At 47.6% G+C, this 27,571-nt stretch overlaps 1 protein-coding gene across 1 annotated transcript in view; it reads right to left on the reverse strand.

Annotated features, from left to right (window-relative positions):
* Positions 1-21,161, reverse strand: part of LOC138666581 (zinc finger protein 271-like) — a 91,783-nt gene extending 70,622 nt beyond the window's left edge. The window contains exons 1-6 of the mRNA XM_069754783.1: positions 21,108-21,161; positions 4,591-4,740; positions 4,282-4,461; positions 4,075-4,198; positions 3,894-3,991; positions 3,605-3,695 (exon numbers count right to left, since the gene is read on the reverse strand). Of these exons, the coding sequence (XP_069610884.1) occupies positions 3,605-3,695; positions 3,894-3,991; positions 4,075-4,198; positions 4,282-4,461; positions 4,591-4,740; positions 21,108-21,134 (670 nt within the window). The 5' untranslated portion in view covers positions 21,135-21,161. The remainder of the gene's footprint in view (positions 1-3,604; positions 3,696-3,893; positions 3,992-4,074; positions 4,199-4,281; positions 4,462-4,590; positions 4,741-21,107) is intronic.
* Positions 21,162-27,571: the final 6,410 nt, after the last annotated feature.

Consider the following 27,571-nt stretch of genomic DNA (forward strand, 5'->3'; position numbering starts at 1 on the left):
CTCTGATTTGGTACCTTTGTTCTTTCAGCATGTGGTTCGGTTGCATGGCATTCCTGAGAATATTGTTTCTGACAGAGGTTCCCAGTTTGTTTCAAGGTTTTGGCGAGCCTTTTGTGGTAGGATGGGCATTGACCTATCCTTTTCCTCGGCTTTCCATCCTCAGACTAATGGCCAGACCGAACGAACCAATCAGACCTTGGAAACATATTTGAGATGTTTTGTTTCTGCAGACCAGGATGATTGGGTGTCCTTTTTGCCGTTGGCTGAGTTCGCCCTTAATAATCGGGCCAGCTCGGCTACCTTGGTTTCTCCATTTTTTTGCAATTCTGGGTTCCATCCTCGTTTCTCTTCAGGACAGGTTGAGTCTTCGGACTGTCCTGGTGTGGATTCTGTGGTGGATAGGTTGCAGCAGATCTGGACTCAGGTAGTGGACAATTTGATCTTGTCCCAGGAGAAAGCTCAACTTTTCGCTAATCGCAGACGCCGTGTGGGTCCCCGACTTCGTGTTGGGGATCTGGTTTGGTTATCTTCTCGTCATATTCCTATGAAGGTTTCCTCTCCTAAATTTAAACCTCGTTTTATTGGTCCGTATAGGATTTCTGAGGTTCTCAATCCTGTGTCTTTTCGTTTGACCCTCCCAGACTCCTTTTCCATACATAATGTATTCCATAGGTCGTTGTTGCGGAGATACGTGGCACCTATGGTTCCATCTGTTGAGCCTCCTGCCCCGGTTTTGGTGGAGGGGGAATTGGAGTATATTGTGGAGAAGATTTTGGATTCTCGTGTTTCTAGACGGAAACTCCAGTATCTGGTTAAATGGAAGGGTTATGCTCAGGAAGATAATTCCTGGGTTTTTGCCTCTGATGTTCATGCTTCCGATCTTGTTCGTGCCTTTCATGCGGCTCATCCTGGTCGGCCTGGGGGCTCTGGTGAGGGTTCGGTGACCCCTCCACAAGGGGGGGGTACTGTTGTGAGTTCTGTGGCTGAATTCACTCCTGTGGTCACGAGTGGTACTGCAGCTTCTGAGCTTCCTCCCTCAGGTTTTCTGGTGAGCTCGTTGGCTGCTTCATTACTTAACTCCGCCTGATGCTGCTATCCTTGCTCCTTGTCAATGTTTCAGTGTTGGATCTGAGCTTCTCCTGATTGTTCCTGTGTCCTGCTGCTCTGTATAGCTAAGTGCTTTTTGCTTTTTTGTTGCTTTTTTTCTGTCCAGCTTGTCTTTTGTTTTGCTGGAAGCTCTGAGACGCAAAGGGTGTACCACCGTGCCGTTAGTTCGGCACGGTGGGTTTTTTTTTTGCCCCCTTTGTGTGGTTTTGCTTTAGGGTTTTTTGTAGACTGCAAAGTTCGCTTTACTGTCCTCGCTCTGTCCTAGAATATCGGGCCCCACTTTGCTGAATCTATTTCATCCCTACGTTTTGTCTTTTCATCTTACTCACAGTCATTATATGTGGGGGGCTGCCTTTTCCTTTGGGGAATTTCTCTGGGGCAAGTCAGGCCTATTTTTCTATCTTCAGGCTAGCTAGTTTCTTAGGCTGTGCCGAGTTGCCTAGGTAGTTGTTAGGCGCAATCCACAGCCGCTTTTAGTTGTGTTTAGGATAGGATCAGGTGTGCAGTCTACAGAGTTTCCACGTCTCAGAGCTCGTTCTTGTATTTTTGGGTATTTGTCAGATCACTGGGTGCGCTCTGATCGCTAAGCACACTGTGTTTCTGGATTGCCTTCATAACACCTGTCATTAGCAAACATAACAGGTTTTATGTCGTACTGGCAATACAAAATTATGGGCTACATCAACATTTTAGTGAAGAAAAAAAATTCAATTTTGAATTTCACTTTCTACTAATTTCTGTGAAGCACCTAAACAGTTAAAGGGGTTGTCGGGCCATAGGGTACATATCTGCAGTCTCTCTATGTGACTGCAGACTTGTGAATCCACGCTGTGAGGATTCTCCAGTACCTGAATCGGGCAATATGCATACTTCCGGCCACATTCTGACAAGACGTATCCGACCTCGCTCTATTCAATTGTCTCGAGCGAGGACGCGAACATCTAGTAGTAATAATAAAAATAATCATTTTATTTATATAGCGCTAACATATTCCGCAGCGCTTTAGCATATATGCGGTCGCATGACCGCGATGTGAGGATTCACAAGTTTGCAGTCACATAGAGTGACTGCAGACTTGTACCCTAAGGCTGGACAACCCCTTAAACTTCCTAAATGTGATTTCTAAAATATAGGCCCCTCCAAGTCACTTTACAAGTGTTTGGTCCCCCTAAAAAAATAGATATCTTAACATCTATGAACATATAAAAACTTGTTGCTAAACTTTTAAGCCTTGTAGCAACCTAAAAAAGATAAAAAGATAAATGGAAAATGCTTCCAATGTAAATTAGAAACACGGTAAATGCTAATTGTTAAATATTTTATGTGGTATCACTATTGTTTACAAATTCAGGGTTTGAAGATTTCTAATGCTTCTATATTTTTAGGCAAAATTTCAGATATTTTCATAAATGAATGCAAAACCTATCAACCAATTAAGAAAAAAAAACAAAACTAAAAAACAACTCTCACAAACACTAGAATCAGAAGAAGCATCCAAGGTTATCACCATATAAAGTGACACGTCAGATTTGAAAAATGGGACCTGGTTTGGAACACAATACTGTCTGTGGTGGGAAGGGGTTAAATCAGAGTATCTTGGGTGCAATGGAGTAACTTGAAGCTCATGGGCAATAATACAAAAGCCTCGGCAGTGCCTCTGTTATGACTAAAGACTAAATCTACCAGGAGGGATAAAGTTAATTTCCTCCCAGTAGCTGTATTTGCAATGTGATGGCCAAGAAGCTTTAGAACACTATTAACTTGCAGATTAACCCTATATGGGCAGATTAGTAGTGTTTGAGGACAGAACAAGTCTCAGCCGTTCAGGGTCAATGTTCTGGGGGAGAGCTCCCACAGTAAACCAGAAAACTGCCAAAATTAATTAGGACAGTTTGGGGTGGAGGAGCATATGATGGTCTACTGGAAGACATGGCCTGACTAAAGCCGGTTACTGATAAGAATCTGTGACTTCTCTGCATTTAGTGGTTACTACTCACCACCATGGAACTGCCGCAAACAGTTAACGCGCTGTCTCTTTCCCCATTATGCTGGAGACTGTGAGTAGTGATGAGCGAATAACATTGTTGCTTGGGTCTCCCCGAGCATGCTCGGGTAATCTACATGTATTTGGATGTGCTCGGAGATTTAGTAATTATCGCCTCAGCTGCATGATTTGCGGCTTCTGGACAGCCTGAAAACATGTGGGAATTCCCTAACAGACAGGCATTCCTCACATGTATTCAGCCTGTCTAGCAGCGTAAATCATGCAGCTGAGGCGAGGAAAACTAATTCTCCGAGCACATCCAAATACTAGGAGATCATCTGAGCAACGAGTATACTCGCTCATTACTGTGAGCCCACAAGAGCCCTCTCCCATCTGTTCCAGTATATGATTGCTAGTTTGCTCATTGTAATCTATATTTGTAGTTTGTATGCAACCCCTTTTCACATACAGTAGCATGTAATGAATGGTTCTCTAGATATTAATAATACTCACCTAGGAAGTTATCTGTAGGAATTCCCTCTTTACACCACTCATCACCCCACACATATGTCTCTGTAGTATTAATATGGGTCAGATCTTCACCCTGAAATAAATATTATACAAGTCACAGACAGATGGAGAAGTCACATCTATGATCAGCTCTAATCCTGCCATCTCCGCCATTCTGATAACACAAGTATAAAACATATAATACTGGTGGCTTAAACAAGACTGAGCACAAGACCTTCACAGCCATCTACACATCATAGGGGAGATCTCATGACACCTTCTCTCCATCTACCTGATAATCCTGAGGAACATCGGGATTTTCTTGCTTACAGTCCTGTAAGAGAAGAGGATGGGGACATCTCTCTGGTGTTGTCCTCTTACTGGATGGCACTGGAGGAAACACATACAGGCACTGAATTCATTCTTTACATACAGATAATTATAGGTCATGTGTATTTAGTCCTGTCTATTACCTGGTGATGTGAGGGGCTGGGGAACCTCCATCATGACATCTTTGTACAGATCTTTGTGTCCTTCTAAATACTCCCACTCCTCCATGGAGAAATAGACGGCGACATCCTGGCTCCTTATAGGAACCTGACACATAGAATTATACCGTCATCCCCCAGATCCCCTCATAGCATCACTGTATAATGTCCCAGCATTCCCAGCAGTATCACCTCTCCAGTCAGCAGCTCAATCATCTTGTAGGTGAGTTCTAGGATCTTCTGGTCATTGATGTCGTCATGTATCAGGGGGTGAGATGGAGGTTCCGTGAATGGGCTCTGGGGTCTTCCCCATCTGTCAGACATAGGGGCCTGACAGCGCTCACTAGAGGTCTTCTTCACTACTGTGTAATCCTGGTTATGGAGAGACACATTAATAAATCTCACTACAGATATTTCCAGAGTCCTTACCTCTCCAGTTCTGTCCACCTGTTATTCCCATAAATAACAATGATGTAATGTGACGTCATCAGAATCTCTCACCTCTCCAGTAAGCCGGAAGAGGATCTCTAGGGTGAGGCGTAATAGTCTCTCTGCCATCTTGACTCTGTCACTATCCATCCTTGATGGGTCAATCAGGAAAATTCTCTTATATAGAAGATCTCCACTGAGAGGATCCGATATTGTAGGAACCTGAATGGGAAGAAGATGACGATGTAACATCATAAAGTATCTAGTACTGGGTGACGTCAGTTCTGCAGACACATCCAGTGTGCAATAAAGAAATGATGCCAACACTTGTACTTTTATTGCTTACTGCCTCCTTCGGCCTCACTCAATGGTCTTCTGTGGCCACTCACAAAGATGGTAACACACTAGACCTTATCTTTACCCGATTCTGTTCCCTTACTAATCTCACTAACTCACCCCTCCCCTTGTCTGACCACAACCTACTGACATTCTCTTCCCTCTCCTCTCTTAGTGTGCAACCCTTAGTCCACAAACTCACTCATCCTCGCAGAAGTCCACGCTCACTGCCGCAAAGCAAACTTATTTTTCATCTCTCATATCCTCCCTGTCTCACAACCCTAAACAGCTTTTCAACACTTTCAATTCTCTACTTCATTCCCCAGCACCTCCTCCCTCCCCTCTCATTTCTTCTGAAGACTTTGCTTCTTTCTTTAAATAGAAGATCCAGACGATCAGAGAAAACTTTGGCCCGCAGCGCCCAATACCCCTCTTAGCTGCTCAACCCTGTTCCTCCAAAACCGGCTTCTCCAACATGACAGACGATCAGCTCTCCACCCTCCTGTCTAGATCTCATCTCACCATCCCACCTCATCCCTAACCTTACCACAGTCTTCATCCCAACCCTAACACACCTCTTCAACCTCTCATTCACAACTGGTATCATCCCCTCATCCTTCAAACATGTCATGATCACACCCATCCTAAAAAAACCCTCCCTCGACACATCCTCTATGGTCTAGCTATTGCCCGGTATCTCTTCTCTCTTATGCCTCAAAACTACTGGAACAGCATGTCCATCTTGAAATGTCCTCCCACCGCTCCTACTCCCTCTTTGACCGATTACAATCTGGATTCTGACCCCATCACTCAACTAAAACTGCCCTAACTAAAGTCACCAATGACCTACTAACCGCCAAGAGCAAGCAACACTACTTTGTCCCCCTTCTCCTGGACCTGTCTTCTGCCTTTGACACTGTGGACCATTCCCTCCTGCTACAGATTTTATCATCTCTTGGCATCACAGACTTGGCCCTATCCTAGATCATGTCATATCTAACAGACCGAACATTCAGTGGCTCCATCTACACCTTCGGCCTGGGACAGCTCATAGAATCCCACAGTTTGCAGTATCATCTCTACACCGATGACACGCAGATCTACTGTACCTATCTAACCTCACCTCCTTACTCACCAAAATCCCACACTGTCTGTCTGCTATCTTGGCCTTCTTTTCTGTTCGCTTTCTAAAACTGAACATGGACAAAACAGAATTCATCATCTTTCCCCCATCTCACTCTACCCCTCCACCAAACCTATCCATCAAGGTCAATGGCTGCTCACTTTCCCCAGTCCCGCATGCTCGGTGCCTCGGGGTGATCCTCGACTCTGCCCTCTCTTTCAAGCCACATTTCCAAGCCCTTGCCTCCTCCTGCCGTCTCAAACTCAAAAATATTTCCCGGATCCGCACACTCCTTGACCGCGACACCACAAAAACACTAGTGCACGCCCTTATCATCTCCCGCCTCGACTACTGCAACCTCCTACTCTCTGGCCTCCCCTCTAGCACTCTGGCACCCCTCCAATCCATCCTACACTCTGCTGCCCGACTAATCTACCTGTTTCCCCGCTATTCCCCAGCCTCTACCCTATGCCAAGCCCTTCACTGGTTTCCTATCGTCCAGAGACTCCAGTTCAAAACCCTTACTTTGACATACAAAGTCATCCACAACCTCCATACATCTGTGACATGGTCTCCTGGTTCTTGCCCACAAGCAACCTTCGATCCTCACAAGATCTCTTTCTCTACTCCCCTCTTATCTCTTCTTCCCACAACCGCATCCAAGACTTCTCCCTTGCTTCCCCCATACTCTGGAACTCTCTACTCCAACACATCAGACTCTCGCCTAGCAGAAAAACCTTCTGTCACGATTCACACCGTGACGTCACCCCTACGTCACGGATCGGGGTGACTTTAGGTCAACAGACGGCTGTCAAATGAAGGGGGGCTTATCTTAGTTATCCCTCCACTGCTACAATGTGATGAAAAAAAACACACAAGGCTATTGACCTCTTAGTTTACAGCAGGGGCTTATTTTAGCTATCCCACTGCTCTTCAATATACCACGAACTGCAGGGATTTATGTATATCCCGCTTACAGTTCCACTTGAAACTTGCAGCTCTCTGGCGCCCCCCTTACTCTCAGGTCAGATTAGGTACTGCACCTAGGGTAATTAATCGCCAGAAAGGCTGCCTGCTATGTACTGGCTATTGGGCACGCTGCAGCGAGGCGATATAACTACACCCACTCAGAGAGGAACAATAATTATCAACGCCGCAGTCGCTACAATGACTCCCAAAGGCACAGAACAAAGGTATGCTGCCACCAGCTTCGATTAAACGGGTCCGAAGCTAACCCAAAACAGTAGCGTAATTCCCTTCAGAAGACTTAGGGTACGTTTTAGAGCAGTAAGAACGAACTAGTACTTTAAATATTTTACTCCGAAAAAATAAGGCAGTGTTTATAAAATATTACAAGGATGTTACAATAAGAGACAATTGGAAATATGTACAAAGGTAATTATAAAAAAAAGGGATTAAATGAGAAAATCGACACTTACATGTGTTCAGATCATTTTTCGGCAGAACCAGGCTAGTGGGCGGAGCTCCCAAATGTCCCAATGCATCAGGTCTGGCAGTCAGAGCTCCTCTGGTAAGACTCACTGCTGGGGGCCTGGCAGAAACTTATAAACCGCAGCCCGTGACATCACCAACAGGGCTGGTTTACCCAGACCCTCCTCTCTCCTCAGCCTTACCAAATTTAACACAAATTTGTATAAGGCTCGTATCTCCGCTCCAGAAGATGTCAGAATCCCAGCACACCCCTCATTCATCTTCTTTTACCATTGGCTTTCTATTGGTACTAAATTCAGGCTTCTTGTGACGCCCGGTTCTGGAGAAATCTGTACTTTTTACCTTATGGAGTTAGAGGCTCATGCTTACAGGGGCTGACAGACCCGCCGATGGACGTTAGCAATATGTATTTATTATTTGCTTAGCCCAAGTCGGTGGCCCAGAATCTTATCATATTAGAACAAAGACCCTCATGGATTTTGGAGAACTTCTATACAAGTTCTAGCTGGACAGAGTGGGAGGGGGACAAGTAAGTTGCCCAGAGCCTGGAATTTACAGCTATAGCAATAAAACCTCTTCTACACATACACATCTCAGAAACACACAAAGAAGGGGGTTTTTTAGCCCGCAGCATGGGTCTGAAGGGCAAAGCTACAAAATCATATTATATTTCATAAAATAACGTGACACCTTCAAAAGGAACCTGAAGACCTACCTCTTTCGACAAGCCTACAGCCTGCAGTGATCCTCAACCTACTGAACTGCAACCAGCTCTAGCCGCTCAGGCAGGGTCCTCCCTCCTTCTGTGCCCATATCTCCCAACTGTCCCAGATCCAGCGGGACTTTCCAGATTTTGACAGTCAGTCCCGCGATCACGGGCGGGACATTAGTTGTCCCGCACTGGTTGGGAGGTGTGTAATATCACCCGGTCAGCTCCCTGAGTCCCTGCACCCGCAGAGCAGCACACCACATATTGGCTTCTCTGTGCGCACAGGACCTGTGATGAGGTCACAGGATGGGAGGAGTCAGGGGTCACATGATCGGGAGGACCTCCGTTTACAGGACTCTGCTGGTTGTCATGGCGCTGGATGAGGGTAAGAGTATGTGTGAGGTCAGGAGGTGTTTACAGTGTGCATGTAGCAGAGCCATGTGTGTATGAGGTGTAAGGATCGGAGCAGCGTGTGAAAGGTGTATGGAGAAGAGTCGTGTGTGTAAGAGGTGTACAGAGCCGTGTGTATGAGGTGTACGGAGCTCAGCCGAGTGTGTACGAGGTCTACGGATCGGAGCAGCGTGTGAAAGGTGTATGGAGCGGAGTCGTGTGCGTAAGAGGTGTACGGAGCGGAGCAGCATGTGAAAGGTGTATGGAGCGGAGTCTTGTGTGTAAGAGGTGTACGGAGCGGAGCAGCGTGTGAAAAATGTATGGAGCTGAGTCGTGTGTGTACGAGGTGTATGGAGCAGAGCCATGTGCGTACGGAGCGAAGCCGTGTGTGTATGAGGTATACAGAGCAGACCAGAGTGTGCAATGTGTATGGAGCGGAGTTGTGTGTGTGTACGAGGTGTACGGAGCCATGTGTGTAAGATGTGTACGGATCGGAGCAGCATGTGAAAGGTGTATGGAGCGGAGTGTATGAGGTGTACGGAGCGCAGCCGCGTGTGTACAAGGTATACGGAGTGGAGCAGAGTGTGCAATGTGTATGGAGCAGAGTCGTGTGTGTGTACGAGGTGTACGGAGCGGAGCCGTGTGTGTAAGAGGTGTACGGATTGGAACAGCGTGTGAAAAATGTGTGGAGCAGAGTCGTGTGTGTACGAGGTGTACGGAGCAGAGCCACGTGTGTACGGAGCGAAGCCGTGTGTGTATGAGGTATACAGAGTAGACCAGAGTGTGCAATGTGTATGGAGCGGAGTTGTGTGTGTGTACGAGGTGTATGGAGCCATGTGTGTAAGATGTGTACGGATCGGAGCAGCATGTGAAAGGTGTATGGAGCGGAGTTGTGTGTGTAAGAGGTGTACGGAGCCGTGTGTATGAGGTGTACGGAGCGCAGCCGCGTGTGTACAAGGTATACGGAGCGGAGCAGAGTGTGCAATGTGTATGGAGCAGAGTCGTGTGTGTGTACGAGGTGTACGGAGCAGAGCCGTGTGTGTAAGAGGTGTACGGATCGGAGCAGCATGTGAAAAATGTATGGAGCGGAGTCGTGTGTGTACGAGGTATACAGAGTAGAGCAGAGTGTGCAATGTGTATGGAGTGGAGCCGTGTGTGTATGAAGTGTACGAAGCGGAGCTGCGTGTGTACGAGGTGGACGGAGCGGAGTCGTGTTTATGTACAAGGTGTACGGAGTGGAGTCGTGTGTCTGTACGAGGTGTATGGAGAGGAGCCGTGTGTGTACGAGGTGTACGGAGCGGAGCCGTGTGTGTACAAGGTGTACAGAGCGGAGCCGCTTGTGTACGAGGTGTACGGATCGGAGCAGCGTGTGAAAAATGTATGGAGCGGAGTCGTGTGTGTATGAGGTATACGGAGCGGTGCCGTGTGTATAAGAGGTGTACGGATCGGAGCAGCGTGTGAAAGGTTTATGAAGCGGAGTCGTGTGTGTTTGAGGTGTACGGAGCCGTGTGTATGAAGTGTACGGAGTGCAGCCGCGTGTGTACAAGGTATACGGAGCGGAGTGTGCAATGTGTATGGAGCGGAGTCGTGTGTGTGTACGAGGTGTACGGAGCGGAGCCGTGTGTGTAAGAGGTGTACAGATCGGAGTAGCGTGTGAAAGGTGTATGGAGCTGAGTCGTGCGTGTACGGAGTGGAGCTGCATGTGTACGAGTTGAACGGAGCAGTGCCACGTGTGTACGGAGCAGAGTGTGCAATGTGTATGGAGTGAAGTCGTGTGTGTACAAGGTATACGGAGCGGAGTGTGCAATGTGTATGGAGCGGAGTCGTGTGTGTGTGTACGAGGTGTACGGAGCGGAGCCGTGTGTGTAAGAGGTGTACAGATCGGAGCAGCGTGTGAAAGGTGTATGGAGCTGAGTCGTGTGTGTACGGAGTGGAGCTGCATGTGTACAAGTTGAACGGAGCAGTGCCACGTGTGTACGGAGCAGAGTGTGCAATGTGTATGGAGTGAAGTCGTGTGTGTACAAGGTGTACGGAGCGGAGCCGCGTGTGTACGAGGTGTACAGAGCGGAGTTGTGTGTGTGTACGAGGTGTATGGAGTGGAGTCGTGTGTCTGTATGATGTGTATGGAGAGGAGCCGTGTGTGTATGAGGTGTACGGAGCGGAGTTGTGTGTGTACAAGGTGTACGGAGTAGAGTCGTGTGTACGGAGCGGAGCCATGTGTGTACATGGTATACGGAGCGGAGCAGAGTGTGCAATGTGTATGGCGGGGAATCGTGTGTGTACGAGGTGTACGGAGCAGAGCCGTGTGTGTACGACGTGTATGGAGCGGAGTCGTGTGTGTACGAGGTGTACGGAGCAGAGCCGTGTGTGTATGACGTGTATGGAGCGGAGTCGTGTGTGTGTACGAGGTGTATTGAGAGGAGCCGTGTGTGTATGAGGTGTACGTAGCGGAGCCGTGTGTGTACAAGGTGTACAGAGCGGAGCCGCGTGTGTACAAGGTGTACGGAGCTGAGTCGTGTGTGTATAAGAGGTGTACAGAGTGGAGCCGTGTGTGTAAGAGGTGTACGGATCGGAGCAGCGTGGGAAAAATGTATGGAGCAGAGACGTGTGTGTGTACGAGGTGTATGGAGCGGTGCCGTGTGTATAAGAGGTGTACGGATCGGAGCAGCGTGTGAAAGGTGTATGAAGCGGAGTCGTGTGTGTAAGAGGTGTACGGAGCCGTGTGTATGAAGTGCACGGAGTGCAGCCGCGTGTGTACAAGGTATACGGATCGGAGCAGAGTGTGCAATGTGTATGGAGCGGAGTCGTGTGTGTGTACGAGGTGTACGGAGCGGAGCCGTGTGTGTAAGAGGTGTACGGATTGGAGCAGCGTGTGAAAGGTGTATGGAGCGGAGTCGTGTGTGTAAGGAGCGGAGCTGCATGTCTACGAGGTGAACGGAGCCACGTGTGTACGGAGCGAAGCCGTGTGTGTACAAGGTATACGGAGCAGAGCAGAGTGTGCAATGTTTATGGAGCGGAGTCGTGTGTGTGTGTACGAGGTGTACAGAGTGAAGCCGTGTGTACAAGGTGTACGGAGCGGAGCCGTGTGTGTACAAGGTGTACAGAGCGGAGTCGTGTGTCTGTACGAGGTGTATGGAGATGAGCCATTTGTGTATGAGGTGTACGGAGCGGAGCCGTGTGTACGAGGTGTACGGAGCAGAGCCGTGTGTGTATGACGTGTACGGAGTGGAGTCGTGTGTGTGTACGAGGTGTATTGAGAGGAGCCGTGTGTGTATGAGGTGTACGGAGCGGAAACGTGTGTGTACGAGGTGTACAGAGCAGAGCCGCGTGTGTACGAGGTGTACGGAGCGGAGTCATGTGTGTGTACGAGGTGTATTGAGAGGAGCCGTGTGTGTACGAGGTGTACAGAGCGGAGTCGTGTGTGTGTACGAGGTGTTTTGAGAGGAGCCGTGTGTGTACGAGTTGTACAGAGCAAAGCCGTGTGTGTATGACGTGTACGCAGCGGAGTCGTGTGTGTGTACGAGGTGTACAGAGCGGAGCCGTGTGTGTATGAGGTGTACAGAGCGGAGCTGTGTGTACGAGGTGTACGGAGCGGAGCCGCATGTACAAGGTGTATGGAGCGGATTCGTGTGTGTGCGAGGTGTACGGAGCGAACACTAGCTGTATCGGATCAGAGCAGATATTGCTCCTCGCTCTGACACTGACTGTCACAGGAGACACGGAGAGGTCTTTATCAGTGGCGTATCACAGTTGCAGCGACGTGAGCAGTCAGCAGCGCAGCTGGATGACATCATTCAGCGCCACGGGAGTGGAAGCTTTCGGCTGCTGCGAGGGAGCGCGGTGAAAGGTGTGTGTGTGTAGTGATGGAGAAGGCAATGATGGGGGTGGGGTAGCCATGTGTGGCGATTATACTGTACCCAGCATCATGTGGGCCATTATACTGTACCCAGCATCGTGTGGGGCCATTATGCTGTACAAAGCATCATGTGAGCCCATTATACTGTAGGGACCATCACGTGGGGCCAGTATACTGTACGCTGCATTATGTGGGGCCATTATACAGCATGGAGCATAATGTGGCCATTATACAGTATGGAGCATCATGTGTGGCCATTATACAGTATGGAGCATCATGTGGAGCCATTATACAGTACGCATCATGTGTGGCCATTATATAGTATGGAGCATAATATGGCCATTATACAGTATTGAGCATCATGTATCGCCATTATACAGTATGGAGCATCATGTGTGGCCATTATACAGCATGGAGCATAATATGGCCATTATACAGTACGCAGCATCATGTGTGGCCATTATATATGGAGCATCATGTGTAGCCATTATACAGTATGGAGCATCATGTGTGGCCATTATACAGTATGGACCATCACGTGGGGCCAGTATACTGTACGCTGCATCACGTGTGGCCATTATACAGTATGGAGCATAATGTGGCCATTATTGTTATGATCCGGTGACCTTGGAGCCGCATGGAACTTTCTCTGGAGTTGGTGGAAACTGTACTGACCGCAAATCCTGAACTTAACACTGCAACTAGAAGTAGCCGTGGGGTGTGCCTAACAATCCTAGACACCTCGACACAGCCGGAGGACTAAATACCCCTATAGATGGAAGTAGGAATTCTACCTTGCCTCAGAGCAGAACCCCAAAGGATAGGCAGCCCCCCACAAATATTGACTGTGAGTAGTAGAGGAAAAGACACACGCAGGAAACAGGATTTAGCAAAAGAGGCCACTCTAGCTAAAATAGGAAAGGATAGGACAGAATACTAAGCGGTCAGTATAAAACCCTTCCAAAAATATCCACAGCAGAAAATACAAAAATTCCACCATCTAACTAAAGATGTGAAGCGTATATCTGCAACTCCAGAGAATCCAACAAGACTGAGAAAACACTGACACAATCTAAGCTGGACAAGCGAAAACAAATGAATAGCACAGAATTATTAAGCACACAGCATGTGTGCCACAGAAACAAAAAAACAGACATTTATCTTTGCTGAATTGGCAGCAAGGCAGGAGGAACCAGACAAAGATCCAAAACCTCCCAGAACCATGGACAACTGGCAAGGACTAATGAATCCTGCACACCTAAATACCCCAGTCAGAACTGCAATCAGCAGATACACCTGACCAGGACTGCAACTCAGGGACAACTGCATTACCACCTACAACCACTGGAGGGAACCCAAAAGCAGAATTCACAACAGAACTCCCCCTTTGAGGAGGGGTCACCGAACCCTCACCAGGGCCCCCAGGACGATCAGGACGAGCCAGATGAAAGGCACGGACCAAATCAGCAGCATGGACATCAGAGGCAAAAACCCAAGAATTATCCTCCTGGCCATAACCCTTCCATTTGACAAGGTACTGAAGCCTCCGCCTCGAAAAACGAGAATCCAAAATCTTCTCAACCACATACTCCAACTCTCCATCAACCAACACAGGGGCCGAAGGATCAACAGAGGGAACAACGGGCACCACATATTTCCGCAATAAAGATCTATGGAAGACATTATGGATAGCAAAAGAGGCCGGAAGCGCCAATCGAAAAGACACCGGATTAATAATCTCAGAAATAAACCGAGGCTTAAACTTAGGGGAAGAAACCTTCATAGGAACATGACGGGAAGACAACCAGACCAGATCCCCAACCCGAAGCCGGGAACCAACACACCGACGACGGTTAGCAAAACGTTGAGCCTCCTCCTGAGACAACACCAAATTGTCCACCACATGAGCCCAAATCTGCTGCAACCTGTCAACCACAGAATCCACACCAGGACAGTCAGAAGGCTCAACCTGCCCAGAAGAAAAACGAGGAAGAAAACCAAAATTACAAAAGAAAGGCGAAACCAAAGTAGCTGAACTAGCCCGATTATTAAGGGCAAACTCGGCCAATGGCAAGAAGGCCACCCAATCATCCTGATCAGCAGGCACAAAGCACCTCAAATAAGTCTCCAAAGTCTGATTAGTTCGCCCGGTCTGGCCATTTGTCTGAGGATGAAATGCAGAAGAAAAAGACAAATCAATGCCCAGCCTAGCACAAAAGGCCAGCCAAAACCTAGAAACAAACTGGGAACCTCTGTCGGACACAATATTCTCCGGAATACCATGCAGACGAACCACATGCTGAAAAAACAACCAAATCTGAAGAGGAAGGCAATTTAGGCAAAGGCACCAAATGAACCATCTTAGAGAACCGGTCACAAACAACCCAGATAACAGACATCTTCTGGGAAACCGGAAGATCAGAAATAAAATCCATAGAAATATGCGTCCAGGGCCTCTCAATGGCAAAAGCAACCCACTAGCACGGGAACAACAAGGCTTGGCCCGCGCACAAGTCCCACAGGACTGCACAAAAGAACACACATCATGTGACAAAGAAGGCCACCAAAAGGACCTACCAACCAAATCTCTGGTACCAAAAATACTAGGATGACCAGCCAACACAGAACAGTGAACCTCAGAAATCACTCTACTAGTCCATCTGTCAGGAACAAACAGTTTCCCCACTGGACAGCGGTCAGGTCTGTCAGCCTGAAATTCCTGAAGAACCCGTCGTAAATCAGGGGAAATGGCAGAAAGGACCACCCCTTCTTTCAGAATGCCGACCGGTTCAAGGACCTCAGGAGAATCAGGCAAAAAACTCCTAGAGAGGGCATCAGCCTTAATATTCTTAGAACCCGGAAGATACGAAACCACGAAATCAAAACGGGAAAAAAATAAGGACCATCGAGCCTGTCTAGGATTCAGCCGTTTGGCCGACTCGAGGTAAATCAGATTCTTATGATCGGTCAAGACCACAATACGGTCCTTAGCTCCCTCAAGCCAATGTCGCCACTCCTCAAACGCCCACTTCATAGCCAACAACTCCCGACTGCCGACATCATAATTGCGTTCAGCAGGCGAAAACTTACGGGAAAAGAAGGCACACGGTTTCATCAAGGAACCAACAGAATCCCTCTGAGACAAAACAGCCTCTGCCCCAATCTCAGAAGCGTCAATCTCAACCAGAAACGGAAGAGAAACATCCGGTTGGCGCAACACCGGAGCAGAAGTAAATCGGCGTTTAAGCTCCTGAAAGGCAGAGACAGCCGCAGAGGACCAATTCGCCACATCAGCGCCTTTCTTCGTCAAATCAGTCAAGGGTTTAACGACGCTAGAGAAGTTAGCAATGAAACGGCAATAAAAATTTGCAAAACCCAAAAATTTCTGAAGGCTCTTCACGGATGAGGGTTGAATCCAATCATGAATGGCCTGAACCTTAACCGGATCCATCTCCATAGATGAGGGAGAAAAAATGAAGCCCAAAAAAGAAACCTTCTGCACCCCAAAGAGACACTTAGACCCCTTCACAAACAAAGCATTGTCACGAAGGATCTGAAATACCATCCTGACCTGTTCCACATGAGATTCCCAATCATCGGAAAAAATCAAAATATCGTCCAAATATACAATCAAGAATTTATCAAGATAAGTCCGGAAGATATCATGCATTAAGGACTGAAAAACAGATGGAGCATTAGTGAGCCCAAATGGCATCACAAGGTATTCAAAATGGCCTTCGGGCGTATTAAACGCAGTTTTCCATTCATCACCCTGCTTAATACGAACAAGATTATATGCCCCCCGAAGGTCAATCTTAGTAAACCAACTAGCCCCCTTAATCCTAGCAAACAAATCAGAAAGCAAAGGTAAAGGGTATTGAAACTTGACCGTGATCTTATTCAAGAGGCGATAATCAATACAGGGTCTCAAGGAGCCATCCTTCTTAGCAACAAAAAAAAAAAATCCCGCTCCCAACGGTGAAGAAGATGGCCGAATATGCCCTTTCGCCAAAGACTCCTTAATATAATTCCGCATGGCGCTATGTTCAGGCACAGACAGGTTGAAAAGTCGGCCCTTAGGAAACTTACAGCCTGGAATCAAGTCAATAGCACAATCACAGTCCCTGTGCGGTGGAAGGGAACTGGACTTGGGCTCATCGAATACATCCTGAAAATCAGACAAAAACTCTGGAATTTCAGAAGAGGAAGAAGAGGAGATTGACATCAAAGGAACATCATTATGAATCCCCTGACAACCCCAACTAGTCACAGACATAGACTTCCAGTCCAACACAGGATTATGTACCTGCAACCACGGAAAACCCAGCACGATAGCATCATGCAAATTATGCAACACCAGAAATCGTCAATCTTCCTGATGGGCTGGCGCCATGCGCATGGTCACCTGTGTCCAAAACTGGGGCTTATTTTTAGCCAAAGGTGTAGCATCAATGCCCCTTAAAGGAATAGGGTTCTGCAAAGGCTGCAAGGGAAAACCACAACGCCTGGCAAACTCAAAGTCCATTAAGTTCAAGGCGGCACCTGAATCCACAAACGCCATGACAGAAAATGATGACAATGAGCAGATCAAGGACACAGATAACAGAAATTTAGGTTGTACAGTACTGATGGTAAATGAACTGGCGATCCTCTTTTTCCGCTTAGGGCAGACAGAAATGACATGAGAAGCGTCGCCACAATAATAACACAACCTATTCTGACGTCTGAAACCTTGTCGTTCCGTTCTAGACAGAATCCTATCACACTGCATTGTCTCAGGAATTTGCTCTGAGGACAACGCCACAGCGCGCACAGTTCTGCGCTCCCGCAAGCGCCGGTCAATCTGAATGGCCAGAGACATAGAATCATTCAGACCAAAAGGCGTGGGAAACCCCACCATAACATCTTTAACGGATTCAGAAAGACCCTTTCTGAAAATTGCCACCAAAGCATCATCATTCCATTTAGTCAACACAGACCATTTTCTAAATTTCTGACAATACAATTCTGCCGCCTCTTGACCCTGAGACAGGGCCAACAAGGTCTTCTCCGCTTGATCCACAGAATTAGGTTCATCATATAATAATCCAAAAGCCTGAAAGAAGGCCGGATTCCCAGATTCCAGGGAAAATGCCCAATCCTGTGGATCGCCACACAGCAGGGAGATGACGATTTTAACCTGCTGAATGGAATCACCGGAGGATTGAGGTCTCAGAGCAAAAAACAGTTTACAGTTGTTTTTAAAACTCAAAAATTTGGACCTGTCACCAAAAAACAAATCAGGAGTAGGAATCTTCGGCTCTAAAACAGGAGTCTGAATAATATAATGAGAAATTCCCTGTACCCTAGCAGCAAGCTGGTCTACACGAGAAGCTAATTCCTGAACATCCATGCTAGCACAAGACTCCTCAGCCACCCAGAGTAAAAGAGGGAAAAGAAGACAAAGCAGACTGCAGAAAAAAAATGGCTCAACACCTTTCTTCCCTTCTTCTGAGATGCATTTAACTCATTATCGGCCAGTTGTACTGTTATGATCCGGTGACTTTGGAGCTGCATGGAACTTTCTCTGGAGTTGGTGGAAACTGTACTGACCGCAAATCCTGAACTTAACACTGCAACTAGAAGTAGCCGTGGGGTGTGCCTAACAATCCTAGACACCTCGACATAGCCGGAGGACTAAATACCCCTATAGATGGAAGTAGGAATTCTACCTTGCCTCAGAGCAGAACCCCAAAGGATAGGCAGCCCCCCACAAATATTGACTGTGAGTAGTAGAGGAAAAGACACACGCAGGAAACAGGATTTAGCAAAAGAGGCCACTCTAGTTAAAATAGGAAAGGATAGGACAGAATACTAAGCGGTCAGTATAAAACCCTTCCAAAAATATCCACAGCAGAAAATACAATCTAACTAAAGATGTGGAGCGTATATCTGCATCTCCAGAGAATCCAACAAGACTGAGAAAACACTGACACAATCTAAGCTGGACAAGAGAAAACAAATGAATAGCACAGAATTATTAAGCACACAGCATGTGTGCCACAGAAACAAAAAAACAGACATTTATCTTTGCTGAATTGGCAGCAAGGCAGGAGGAACCAGACAAAGATCCAAAACCTCCCAGAACCATGGACAACTGGCAAGGACTAATGAATCCTGCACACCTAAATACCCCAGTCAGAACTGCAATCAGCAGATACACCTGACCAGGACTGCAACTCAGGGACAACTGCATTACCACCTACAACCACTGGAGGGAACCCAAAAGTAGAATTCACAACACATTATACAGTATTGAGCATCATGTGTGGCCATTATACAGTATCGAGCATCATGTGTGACCATTATACAGTATGGAGCATAATATGGCCATTATACAGTACGTAGCATCATGTGTGGTGATTATACAGTATGGAGCATCATGTGTGGCCATTATACAGTATGGACCATCACGTGGGGCCAGTATACTGTATGCTGCATCATGTGGGGCCATTATACAGTATGGAGCATAATGTGGCCATTATACAGTATAGAGCATCATGTGTGGCCATTATACAGTATGGAGCTTCATGTGTGGCCATTATACAGTATGGAGCATCATGTGTGGCCAATATACAGTATGGAGCATCATGTGTGGCCATTATACAGTATTACATGTATGTGGCCATTATACAGTGGCCCGATTCTAACGAATCGGGTATTCTAGAATATGCATGTCCACGTAGTATATTGCACAGTACATGTAGTATAATGCTCGGGCACGTAGTATATTGCCCAACCACGTAGTATATTGCCCAGCCACGTAGTATATTGCACAGTCACGTAGTATATTGCCCAGCCACGTAGTATATTGCTCAGTCACGTAGTATATTGTCCAGTCACGTAGTATATTGCCCAACCACGTAGTATATTGCTCAGTCACGTAGTATATTGTCCAGTCATGTAGTATACAGCACAGGGTCACGTAGTATATTGCCAAGACACATAGTATATTGCTCAGACACGTAGTATATTGCCCAGTGATGTAGTATATTGCCCAGTGACGTAGTATATTGCCCAGTGACGTAGTATATTGCTCAGCCACGTAGTATATTGCCCAGTGATGTAGTATATTGCCCAGTGACGTAGTATATTGCCCAGCCATGTAGTATATTGCCCAGTCACGTAGTATATTGCCCAGTTACGTAGTATATTGCCTAGTGACATAGTATATTGCGCAGCCACGTAGTATATTGCCCAGTTACGTAGTATATTGCCTAGTGACATAGTATATTGCGCAGCCACGTAGTATATTGCCCAGTTACGTAGTATATTGCCTAGTGACGTAGTATATTGCGCAGCCATGTAGTATATTGCCCAGTTACGTAGTATATTGCCTAGTGACGTAGTATATTGCGCAGCCACGTAGTAAATTGCCCAGTTACGTAGTATATTGCCCGGTGACGTAGTATATTGCCCAGTGACATAGTATACAGCACAGAGCCACGTAGTTTATTGCAGAGCGACGTAGTATACAGCACAGAGCCACGTAGTATATTGCCCAGTTACGTAGTATATTGCCCAGTGACGTAGTATACAGCGCAGAGCCACGTAGTATATTGCACAGCGAAGTAGTATACAGCACAGAGCAACGTAGTATATTGCCCAGCCACGTTTGTCACAGGTTAAAAAATAAAAAATAAACATATACTCACCTTTCCGAGGGCCCCTTGTAGTCCAAGGCAGCTTCCGGTCCCAGGGTTGGTATGAGTGTAGGACCTGTGATGACATCGCGGTCACATGACCATGACGTCATGGCAGGTCCTTCTCCCATACCATTTTTGCCACCGGAACCTGCAACGGAAGATGGCGGCCGGCGCGAGCGGCTCAGCAGACTACAGAGGGCGAGTATAGCAGGTTTTTTTTTTTTATTATTATTATTTTTAACATTACATTTTTAACTATTGATGCCGCATAGGCAGCGTCAATAGGAAAAAGTTGGGGACACACAGGGTTAATAGCGGCGGTAACGGAGTGCGTTACCCGCGGCATAACGCGGTCCGTTACCACCGTCATTAACCCTGTGTTAGCGTTGACCGGAGGGGAGTATACGGGCGCCAGGCACTGACTGCGGGGAGCAAGAAGCGGCCATTTTCTCCCGGACTGTGCCCGTCGCTGATTGGTCGCGGCAGCCATGACAGGCAGCTGGCGAGACTAATCAGCGAATGAATAACCGTGACAGAAAGAAGGACAGACGGAAGTGACCCTTAGACAATTATATAGTAGATGGAGCAATGTGTGGCCATATTTTTTTGTTTATAATTATTGTTTATGAAACATTGTGATCAGTGCTAAATGGGTATGGTTGAGGCGTGACTAGTTGTGAAATGGGTGTGGTCAGAGGCATGGCCTAAAATTCACCGCGGTGTGCACACCGCTAACTTTGTCCTCTTTCCCTTCCTCAAAAGTTGGGAGGTATGCTGTACCTGTTAGTGCCTTGTATTGCTCATGTTTATTGTATTTGTCCCTTACTTGCCCCCTTTTCACATGTAAAGCGCGATGGAATAAATGGCGCTATAAAAATGTATAATAATAATACAAGGTTAAATGTACACTGCCGACACACAGCTTCTAAAACAACAGACTGCCGGATGGTTGGGTTGTGGGGGCGGACAAGCCAGGAGGGCATTTGCCCCCCTAGACCTGTCCTGCCCCCCCAGTAATGGGGAATCTCCAGCACCTACCTCCACCTGCAGAGCCGCACACCACATATATGGCTGTTCTGTGCGCACAGGACCTGTGATGAGGTCACAGGAGGGGAGGAGTCAGGGGTCACATGATCAGGGGCCTCAGTGTATGCAGGACTCTGCTGTGCTGGTTGTCATGGCGCTGGATGAGGGGAAGTTTATGTGTGGGGTCAGGAGGGGTTTACAGTGTGGATGTAGTAGAGCCTTGTGTGAACAAGGTGTACGGAGCGGAGCCGTGTGTACGAGGTGTATGGAGCGGAGCCATGTGTGTACGGAGCGGAGCCTTGTGTGTACGAGGTGTACGGAGCAGAGCCGTGTGTGTATAAGGTGTACGTAGCGGAGCCATGTGTGTACGATGTGTACGGAGCAGAGTCGCGTGTGTACTCAGTGTACATAATAATAATTTTATTTATATAGCGCCAACATATTCCGCAGCGCTTTACATTACATGGAGCGGAGCCATGTGTGTACGGAGCGTAGCCATGTGTGTACGAGGTGTATGGAGCAGAGCCAGGTGTACATGGAGCGGAGCCGTGTGTACGAGGTGTACGGAGCAGAGCCGTGTGTGTACGGGGTGTACGGAGCGGAGCCGTGTGTGTACGGGGTGTACGGAGCGGAGCCGTGTGTGTACGAGGTGTACGGAGCAGAGCCGTGTGTGTACGAGGTGTACGGAGCAGAGCCGTGTGTGTACGAGGTGTACGGAGAAGAGCCGTGTGTGTACGAGGTGTACGGAGCGGGGCTGTGTGTGTAAGAGGTGTACGGAGTTGAGCCGTGTGTACGAGGTGTACAGAGCGGAGCCATGTTTGTACGAGGTGTATGGAGCGGAGCCATGTGTATGGGGCGGAGCCATGTGTGTACGAGGTGTACGGAGCGGAGTCGCATGTGTACTTAGTGTACATAATAATAATTTTATTTATATAGCGCCAACATATTCCGCAGCGCTTTAGATTACATTACATGGAGCGGATCCATGTGTATACAGAGTGGAGCCGTGTGTGTACGAGTTGTACGGAGCAGAGCCATGTGTGTATGGAGCGGAGCCGTGTGTGTACGAGCTGTACGGAGCGGAGCCGCGTGTGTATGGAGCGGAGCCGTGTGTGTATGAGGTGTACAGAGCAGAGCCGTGTGTGTACGAGGTGCTCGGAGCAGAGCCGTGTGTGTACGAGGTGTACGGAGCAGAGCCTTGTGTGTACGAGGTGTACGGAGTTGAGCCGTGTGTACGGAGCGGAGCCATGTGTGTACTAGGTGTACGGAGCAGAGCCATTTGTATGGAGCAGAGCCATGTGTGTACAAGGTGTACGGAGCGGAGCTGTGTGTACGAGTTGTATGGAGCGGAGCCATGTGTGTATGGAGCGGAGCCGTGTGTTTACGAGGTGTACGGAGCAGAGCCATGTGTGTATGAGGTGTTTTCGGAGCAGAGCCATGTGTGTACGGAGCGGAGCTCTGTGTGTACGAAGTGTACGGAGCGGAGCCACGTGTGTATGGGGTGTATGGAGCAGAGCCATGTGTGTATGAGGTGTTCGGAGCAGAGCTGTGTGTGTATGAGGTGTACGGAGCGGGGCCGTGTATGTACGAGGTGTACGTAGCGGAGCCTTGTGTGTACGAGGTGTACGGAGTTGAGCCATGTGTACGAAGCGGAGCCATGTGTGTACGAGTTGTATGGAGCGGAGCCATGTGTATGGAGCGGAGCCATGTGTGTACGAGGTGTACGGAGCGGAGCTGTGTGTACGAGTTGTACGGAGCGGAGCCATGTGTGTACGAGTTGTATGGAGCGGAGCCATGTGTATGGAGCGGAGCCATGTGTGTACGAGGTGTACGGAGCGGAGCTGTGTGTACGAGTTGTACGGAGCGGAGCCATGTGTGTATGGAGCGAAGCCGTGTGTGTACGAGGTGTAGGAAGCAGAGCCATGTGTTTACAAGGTGTACGCAGCGGAGCCATGTGTGTACGAGGCAGAGCTGTGTGTGTACGAGGTGTACGGAGCAGAGCCGCGAGTGTATGGGGTGTATGGAGCAGAGCTATGTGTGTATGAGGTGTACGGAGCAGAGCCGTGTGTGTACGAGTTCAGAGCAGAGCCGTGTGTGTGCGAGGTGTACGGAGCGGGGCCGTGTGTGTACCAGGTGTACGGAGCGGAGCCATGTGTATGGAGCGGAGCCATGTGTGTACGAGGTGTACGGAGCAGAGCTGTGTGTACGAGGTGTACGGAGCAGAGCCGTGTGTGTACGAGGTGTACGGAGCGTAGTCGCGTGTGTACGCAGTGTACGTAATAATAATTTTATTTATATAGCGCCAACATGTTCTGCAGCGCTTTACATTATAGAGGGGACTTGTACAGACAATAGACATTACAGCATAACAAAAATCACAGTTCAAAACAGATACCAAGAGGAATGAGGGCCCTGCTCGCAAGCTTACAAACTATGAGGAAAAAGGGGAGACACAAGAGGTGAATGGTAACAATTGATTTGTTGTTCGGACCAGCCATAGTGTAAGGGTACCGTCACACTATAACATTTCGATCGCTACGACGGTACGATTCGTGACGTTCCAGCGATATCGTTACGATATCGCTGTGTCTGACACGCAGCAGCGATCAGGGATCCTGCTGAGAATCGTACGTCGTAGCAGATCGTTTAGAACTTTCTTTCATCGCTGGATCTCCCGCTGTCATCGCTAGATCGGTGTGTGTGACACCGATCTAGCGATGCGATCCAGCGATGCGTTCACTTGTAACCAGGGTAAACATCGGGTAACTAAGCGCAGGACCGCGCTTAGTTACCCGATGTTTACCCTGGTTACAAGCGTTAAACTAAAAAAAAACAAACAGCACATACTTACATTCTGGTGTCCGTCAGGTCCCTTGCCGTCTGCTTCCCGCACTGTGACTGCCGGCCGTAAAGTGAAAGCAGAGCACAGCGGCTGTGCTTTCACTTTCACTTTACGGCCGGCAGTCACTGAGTGCGGGAAGCAGACTGCAAGGGACCTGACGGACACCAGAATGTAAGTATGTGCTGTTTTTTTTTTTTTTTAGTTTAACGCTTGTAACCAGGGTAAACATCGGGTAACTAAGCGCGGTCCTGCGCTTAGTTACCCGATGTTTACCCTGGTTACCCAGGGACCTCGGCATCGCTGGTCGCTGGAGAGCTGTCTGTGTGACAGCTCCCCAGCGACCACACTACGATTTACCTACGATCACGGCCAGGTCATATCGCTGGTCGTGATCGTAGGTAAATCGTATAGTGTGACGGTACCCTTAGGATCGAGTGTTCATGTAAAGCTGCATGAACCAGGTAACAGCCAAAGTATGCAATAGTACAGACACAGAGGGCTATTAACTGCATAAATTGTGTGAGAACATGATGCGAGGAACCTGATTTTGGTTTAACTTATATGAATGGGTCACACAGGGATAATTAGGTTAATGCATTGAGGCGGTAGGCCAGTCTGAACAAATGCGTTTCTAGGGCATGCTTAAAACTGTGCGGATTGGCGATTAATCATAATAACCTGGGTAGTGCATTCCAAAAAATTGGCGAAGCACGTGAAAAGTCTTGGCGACGGGAGTGGGAGGTTCTGATTATTGAGGATGCTAACCTGACGTCATTAGCAGAACGGAGAGCATGGGTAGGGTGGTAGACTTGAGACCAGGGAAGAGATGTAGGGTGGTGTTGAGCCATGGAGTGCTTTGTGAATGAGGGTAATAGTTTTATACTGGATTCTGGAGTGGATGGGTAACCAGTGTAATGACTGGTACAGGGTAGAGGCATCGGTGTAACGGTTGGTGAGGAATATAATCCTGGCAGCCGCATTCAGGACAGATTGAAGCTGGGAGAGTTTGGAAAGAGGGAGGCCGTTTAGGAGAGAGTTACAATAGTCCAGACGAGAATGAATGAGTGAAACAGTAAGAGTTTTTGCAGAGTCAAAAGTAAGAAAAGGGCAAATTCTAGAAATGTTTTTGAGATGCAGATAAGAAGATAGCGAAACCTTGTGTGTGTATGATATATATGGAGCAGAGCTGTAAATTGACAGTCATTTTGTATTTCTTCCATTTTCTTACTATTGCACCAACAGTTGTCTCCTTATCACCCAGCATCTAACTTATGGTTTTGTAGACCATTCCAGATTTGTGCAGGTCTATGATCTTGTCCCTGACATCCTTAGAAAGCTCTTTGGTCTTGCCCATGTTGTAGAGGTTAGAGTCTGACTGATTGAGTCTGTGGACAGAAGTCTTTTATAAAGGTGACTATGTAAGACAGCTGTCTTTAATGCAGGTAACGAGTTGATTAGGAGCGTCTAACTGGTCAGTAGAAGCCAGAAGTCTTAATGGTTAGTAGGGGATCAAATACTCATTTCTCACTGCAAAATGCAAATAAATGTGTATAATTTATACAATGTGATTTTCTGGATTTTATTTTTGATATTCTGTCTCTCAATGTTAAAATTAACCTACGCTTAAAATTATATACTGCTCATGTCTTTGTCAGTGGGCAAACTTACAAAATCAGCAAGGAATCAAATAATTATTTCCCCCACTGTATGTGTGTACGGAGCAGGGCCATGTGTATGACCTGTATGGAGCGGATCTGTGTGTAGAATGTGTACAGAGTGGGGCCATGTGTTTATGAGGTGTACATAGTGGAGCCTTGTGTGTATGACGTGTGGAGACATGGGGGTCAGCGGATGCCCTGGTCCGCTAGCCGAAACCACATGGATCATCCCACCAAACACGTGCTCTCCTTTTACTGTGGGCAGAACACTACTCAGACAACATAGGATGAGGGTAAAACAGGGTGGCAATACTTTATTGAACCGCAAAACAGGCAGATAACACATAGAACAGTCCCAGCAAAATACCTAAGATGTTGCACAATTACAGTATCTCACCCTTCCGCTGACTTGACTGGATAATAGCAGCTGTGACTTCAGAGCTTCCAGGGCCGACTACCTCACCTATTGCACGCACAGAAAGGAGGTAAAGACAAAGCTTAGGAAGATGACAGTCTATTCAGGTACAAGGCCAGTTGACCGGAGGGTCACAACCTGGCTTCTCCGAACATCTCCATGGAGCCAGGTGACCGTTGTTTCCTATTCCTGGCTTTCACAAATGTATCCATCAGGTTCAGGTGACCGGTGGGTCCAAATCCTGACTACTCCAAATGTATCCGTGGTCCATTAAGCTGACATCTTGTAGAATGACAAATTTGTGTCCCTCGTGATGGAGCCATGATTTCTTGGCTGCTGTTCTGTAGAGAGTCTCTGGTTCATTGGATGTCAGGAGGTACAGTATCTGTGTATATGGAGGTATCTATCCTCTTTATAGTTAAAAAATGTCCATCAAGCCAGCATTCACAGGTACAGGGGAAGAATGGTGGTGATATCAACTCTCATTATTTGATCATTAGTATTTCTATCCTCTGTTTTGCAAGTAAACAAAATGGCTGGCCTGGACAATGTGTAATCAACATATCAGCAAACATCATTGTGCAATGACCTTGTATCAGGGCCGTATTTAGAGTTTCTGCTGCCCTAGGCACTTTTAGTGCTGCCTCCCCCTTTGGTGAGTATGACACTATCGGCAGTGACTTTGGCAAAAATCGCTGATGTGAAAGTCGCCTTTTGCAGCAGATCCGACAGTTTTTCCGCATCTGCCGCGTAATGGATCACTTAGGGCAACACTGCGTTCGGCCTCATTCATTCCCTATGGGACTTACAGACATGTGCGGCTCTTGCGGTTTTGCCGCCATCCGGCAAATGCGGTACTTGCAGCAATGAGAAAAAACACTACTAGCAGTGTTTTATGTATCATCGTAAGTGCAAAACCGCAATTGCCGCACATGTTCGCAAGTAGCCATCATTACCTGTCCCTGCACCTTGCTAGCTCATCCCTATCCAACCCTCCCTGACCTAAAACTACACTATAAAGCTTCAGAAAAGCAATTTATTAACTGCCATATTCCTATGATAATGAGGGCTCTAGGCTACGGCGTAGACTGGGACGGGCAGTCTCCGGGTCTCCATCCTCTCTGTGCACACCCTCAGTCCCTGCCTCACTGCCTGTGCACAGACCACCCTCCACCGCACCCGGTAATCACCGCTCGCAGTAGCATACCAGCAGAGGTGTATCTAGGGTTTCTGGCACCCGGGGAAAGAATTCATTTTGGTGCCCCCCCTCCGCCAAGGATATATGTGATTTGCACACTCAGTCATGTGCCCACGAGCTCCTCTCCCTAATGCTCTCAATGTTCAGTGAAAAACTAAGAGAAGCAGAAGAGAAGCTCGATGTCGCAGGACCATAAGAGTATGTGTCCACGTTCAGGATTGCATCAGGATTTGGTCATGATTTTTCATCAGTATTTGTAGCCAAAACCAGGAGTGGAACAATTAGAGGAAAACTATAATAGAACCATATGCTCCACTTCTGTATTTATCACCCACTCCTGGTTTTGGCTACAAATACTGATGT

This window comes from Ranitomeya imitator, chromosome 2 (assembly GCF_032444005.1).
Source record: "Ranitomeya imitator isolate aRanImi1 chromosome 2, aRanImi1.pri, whole genome shotgun sequence".
NCBI lineage: Eukaryota > Metazoa > Chordata > Amphibia > Anura > Dendrobatidae > Ranitomeya > Ranitomeya imitator.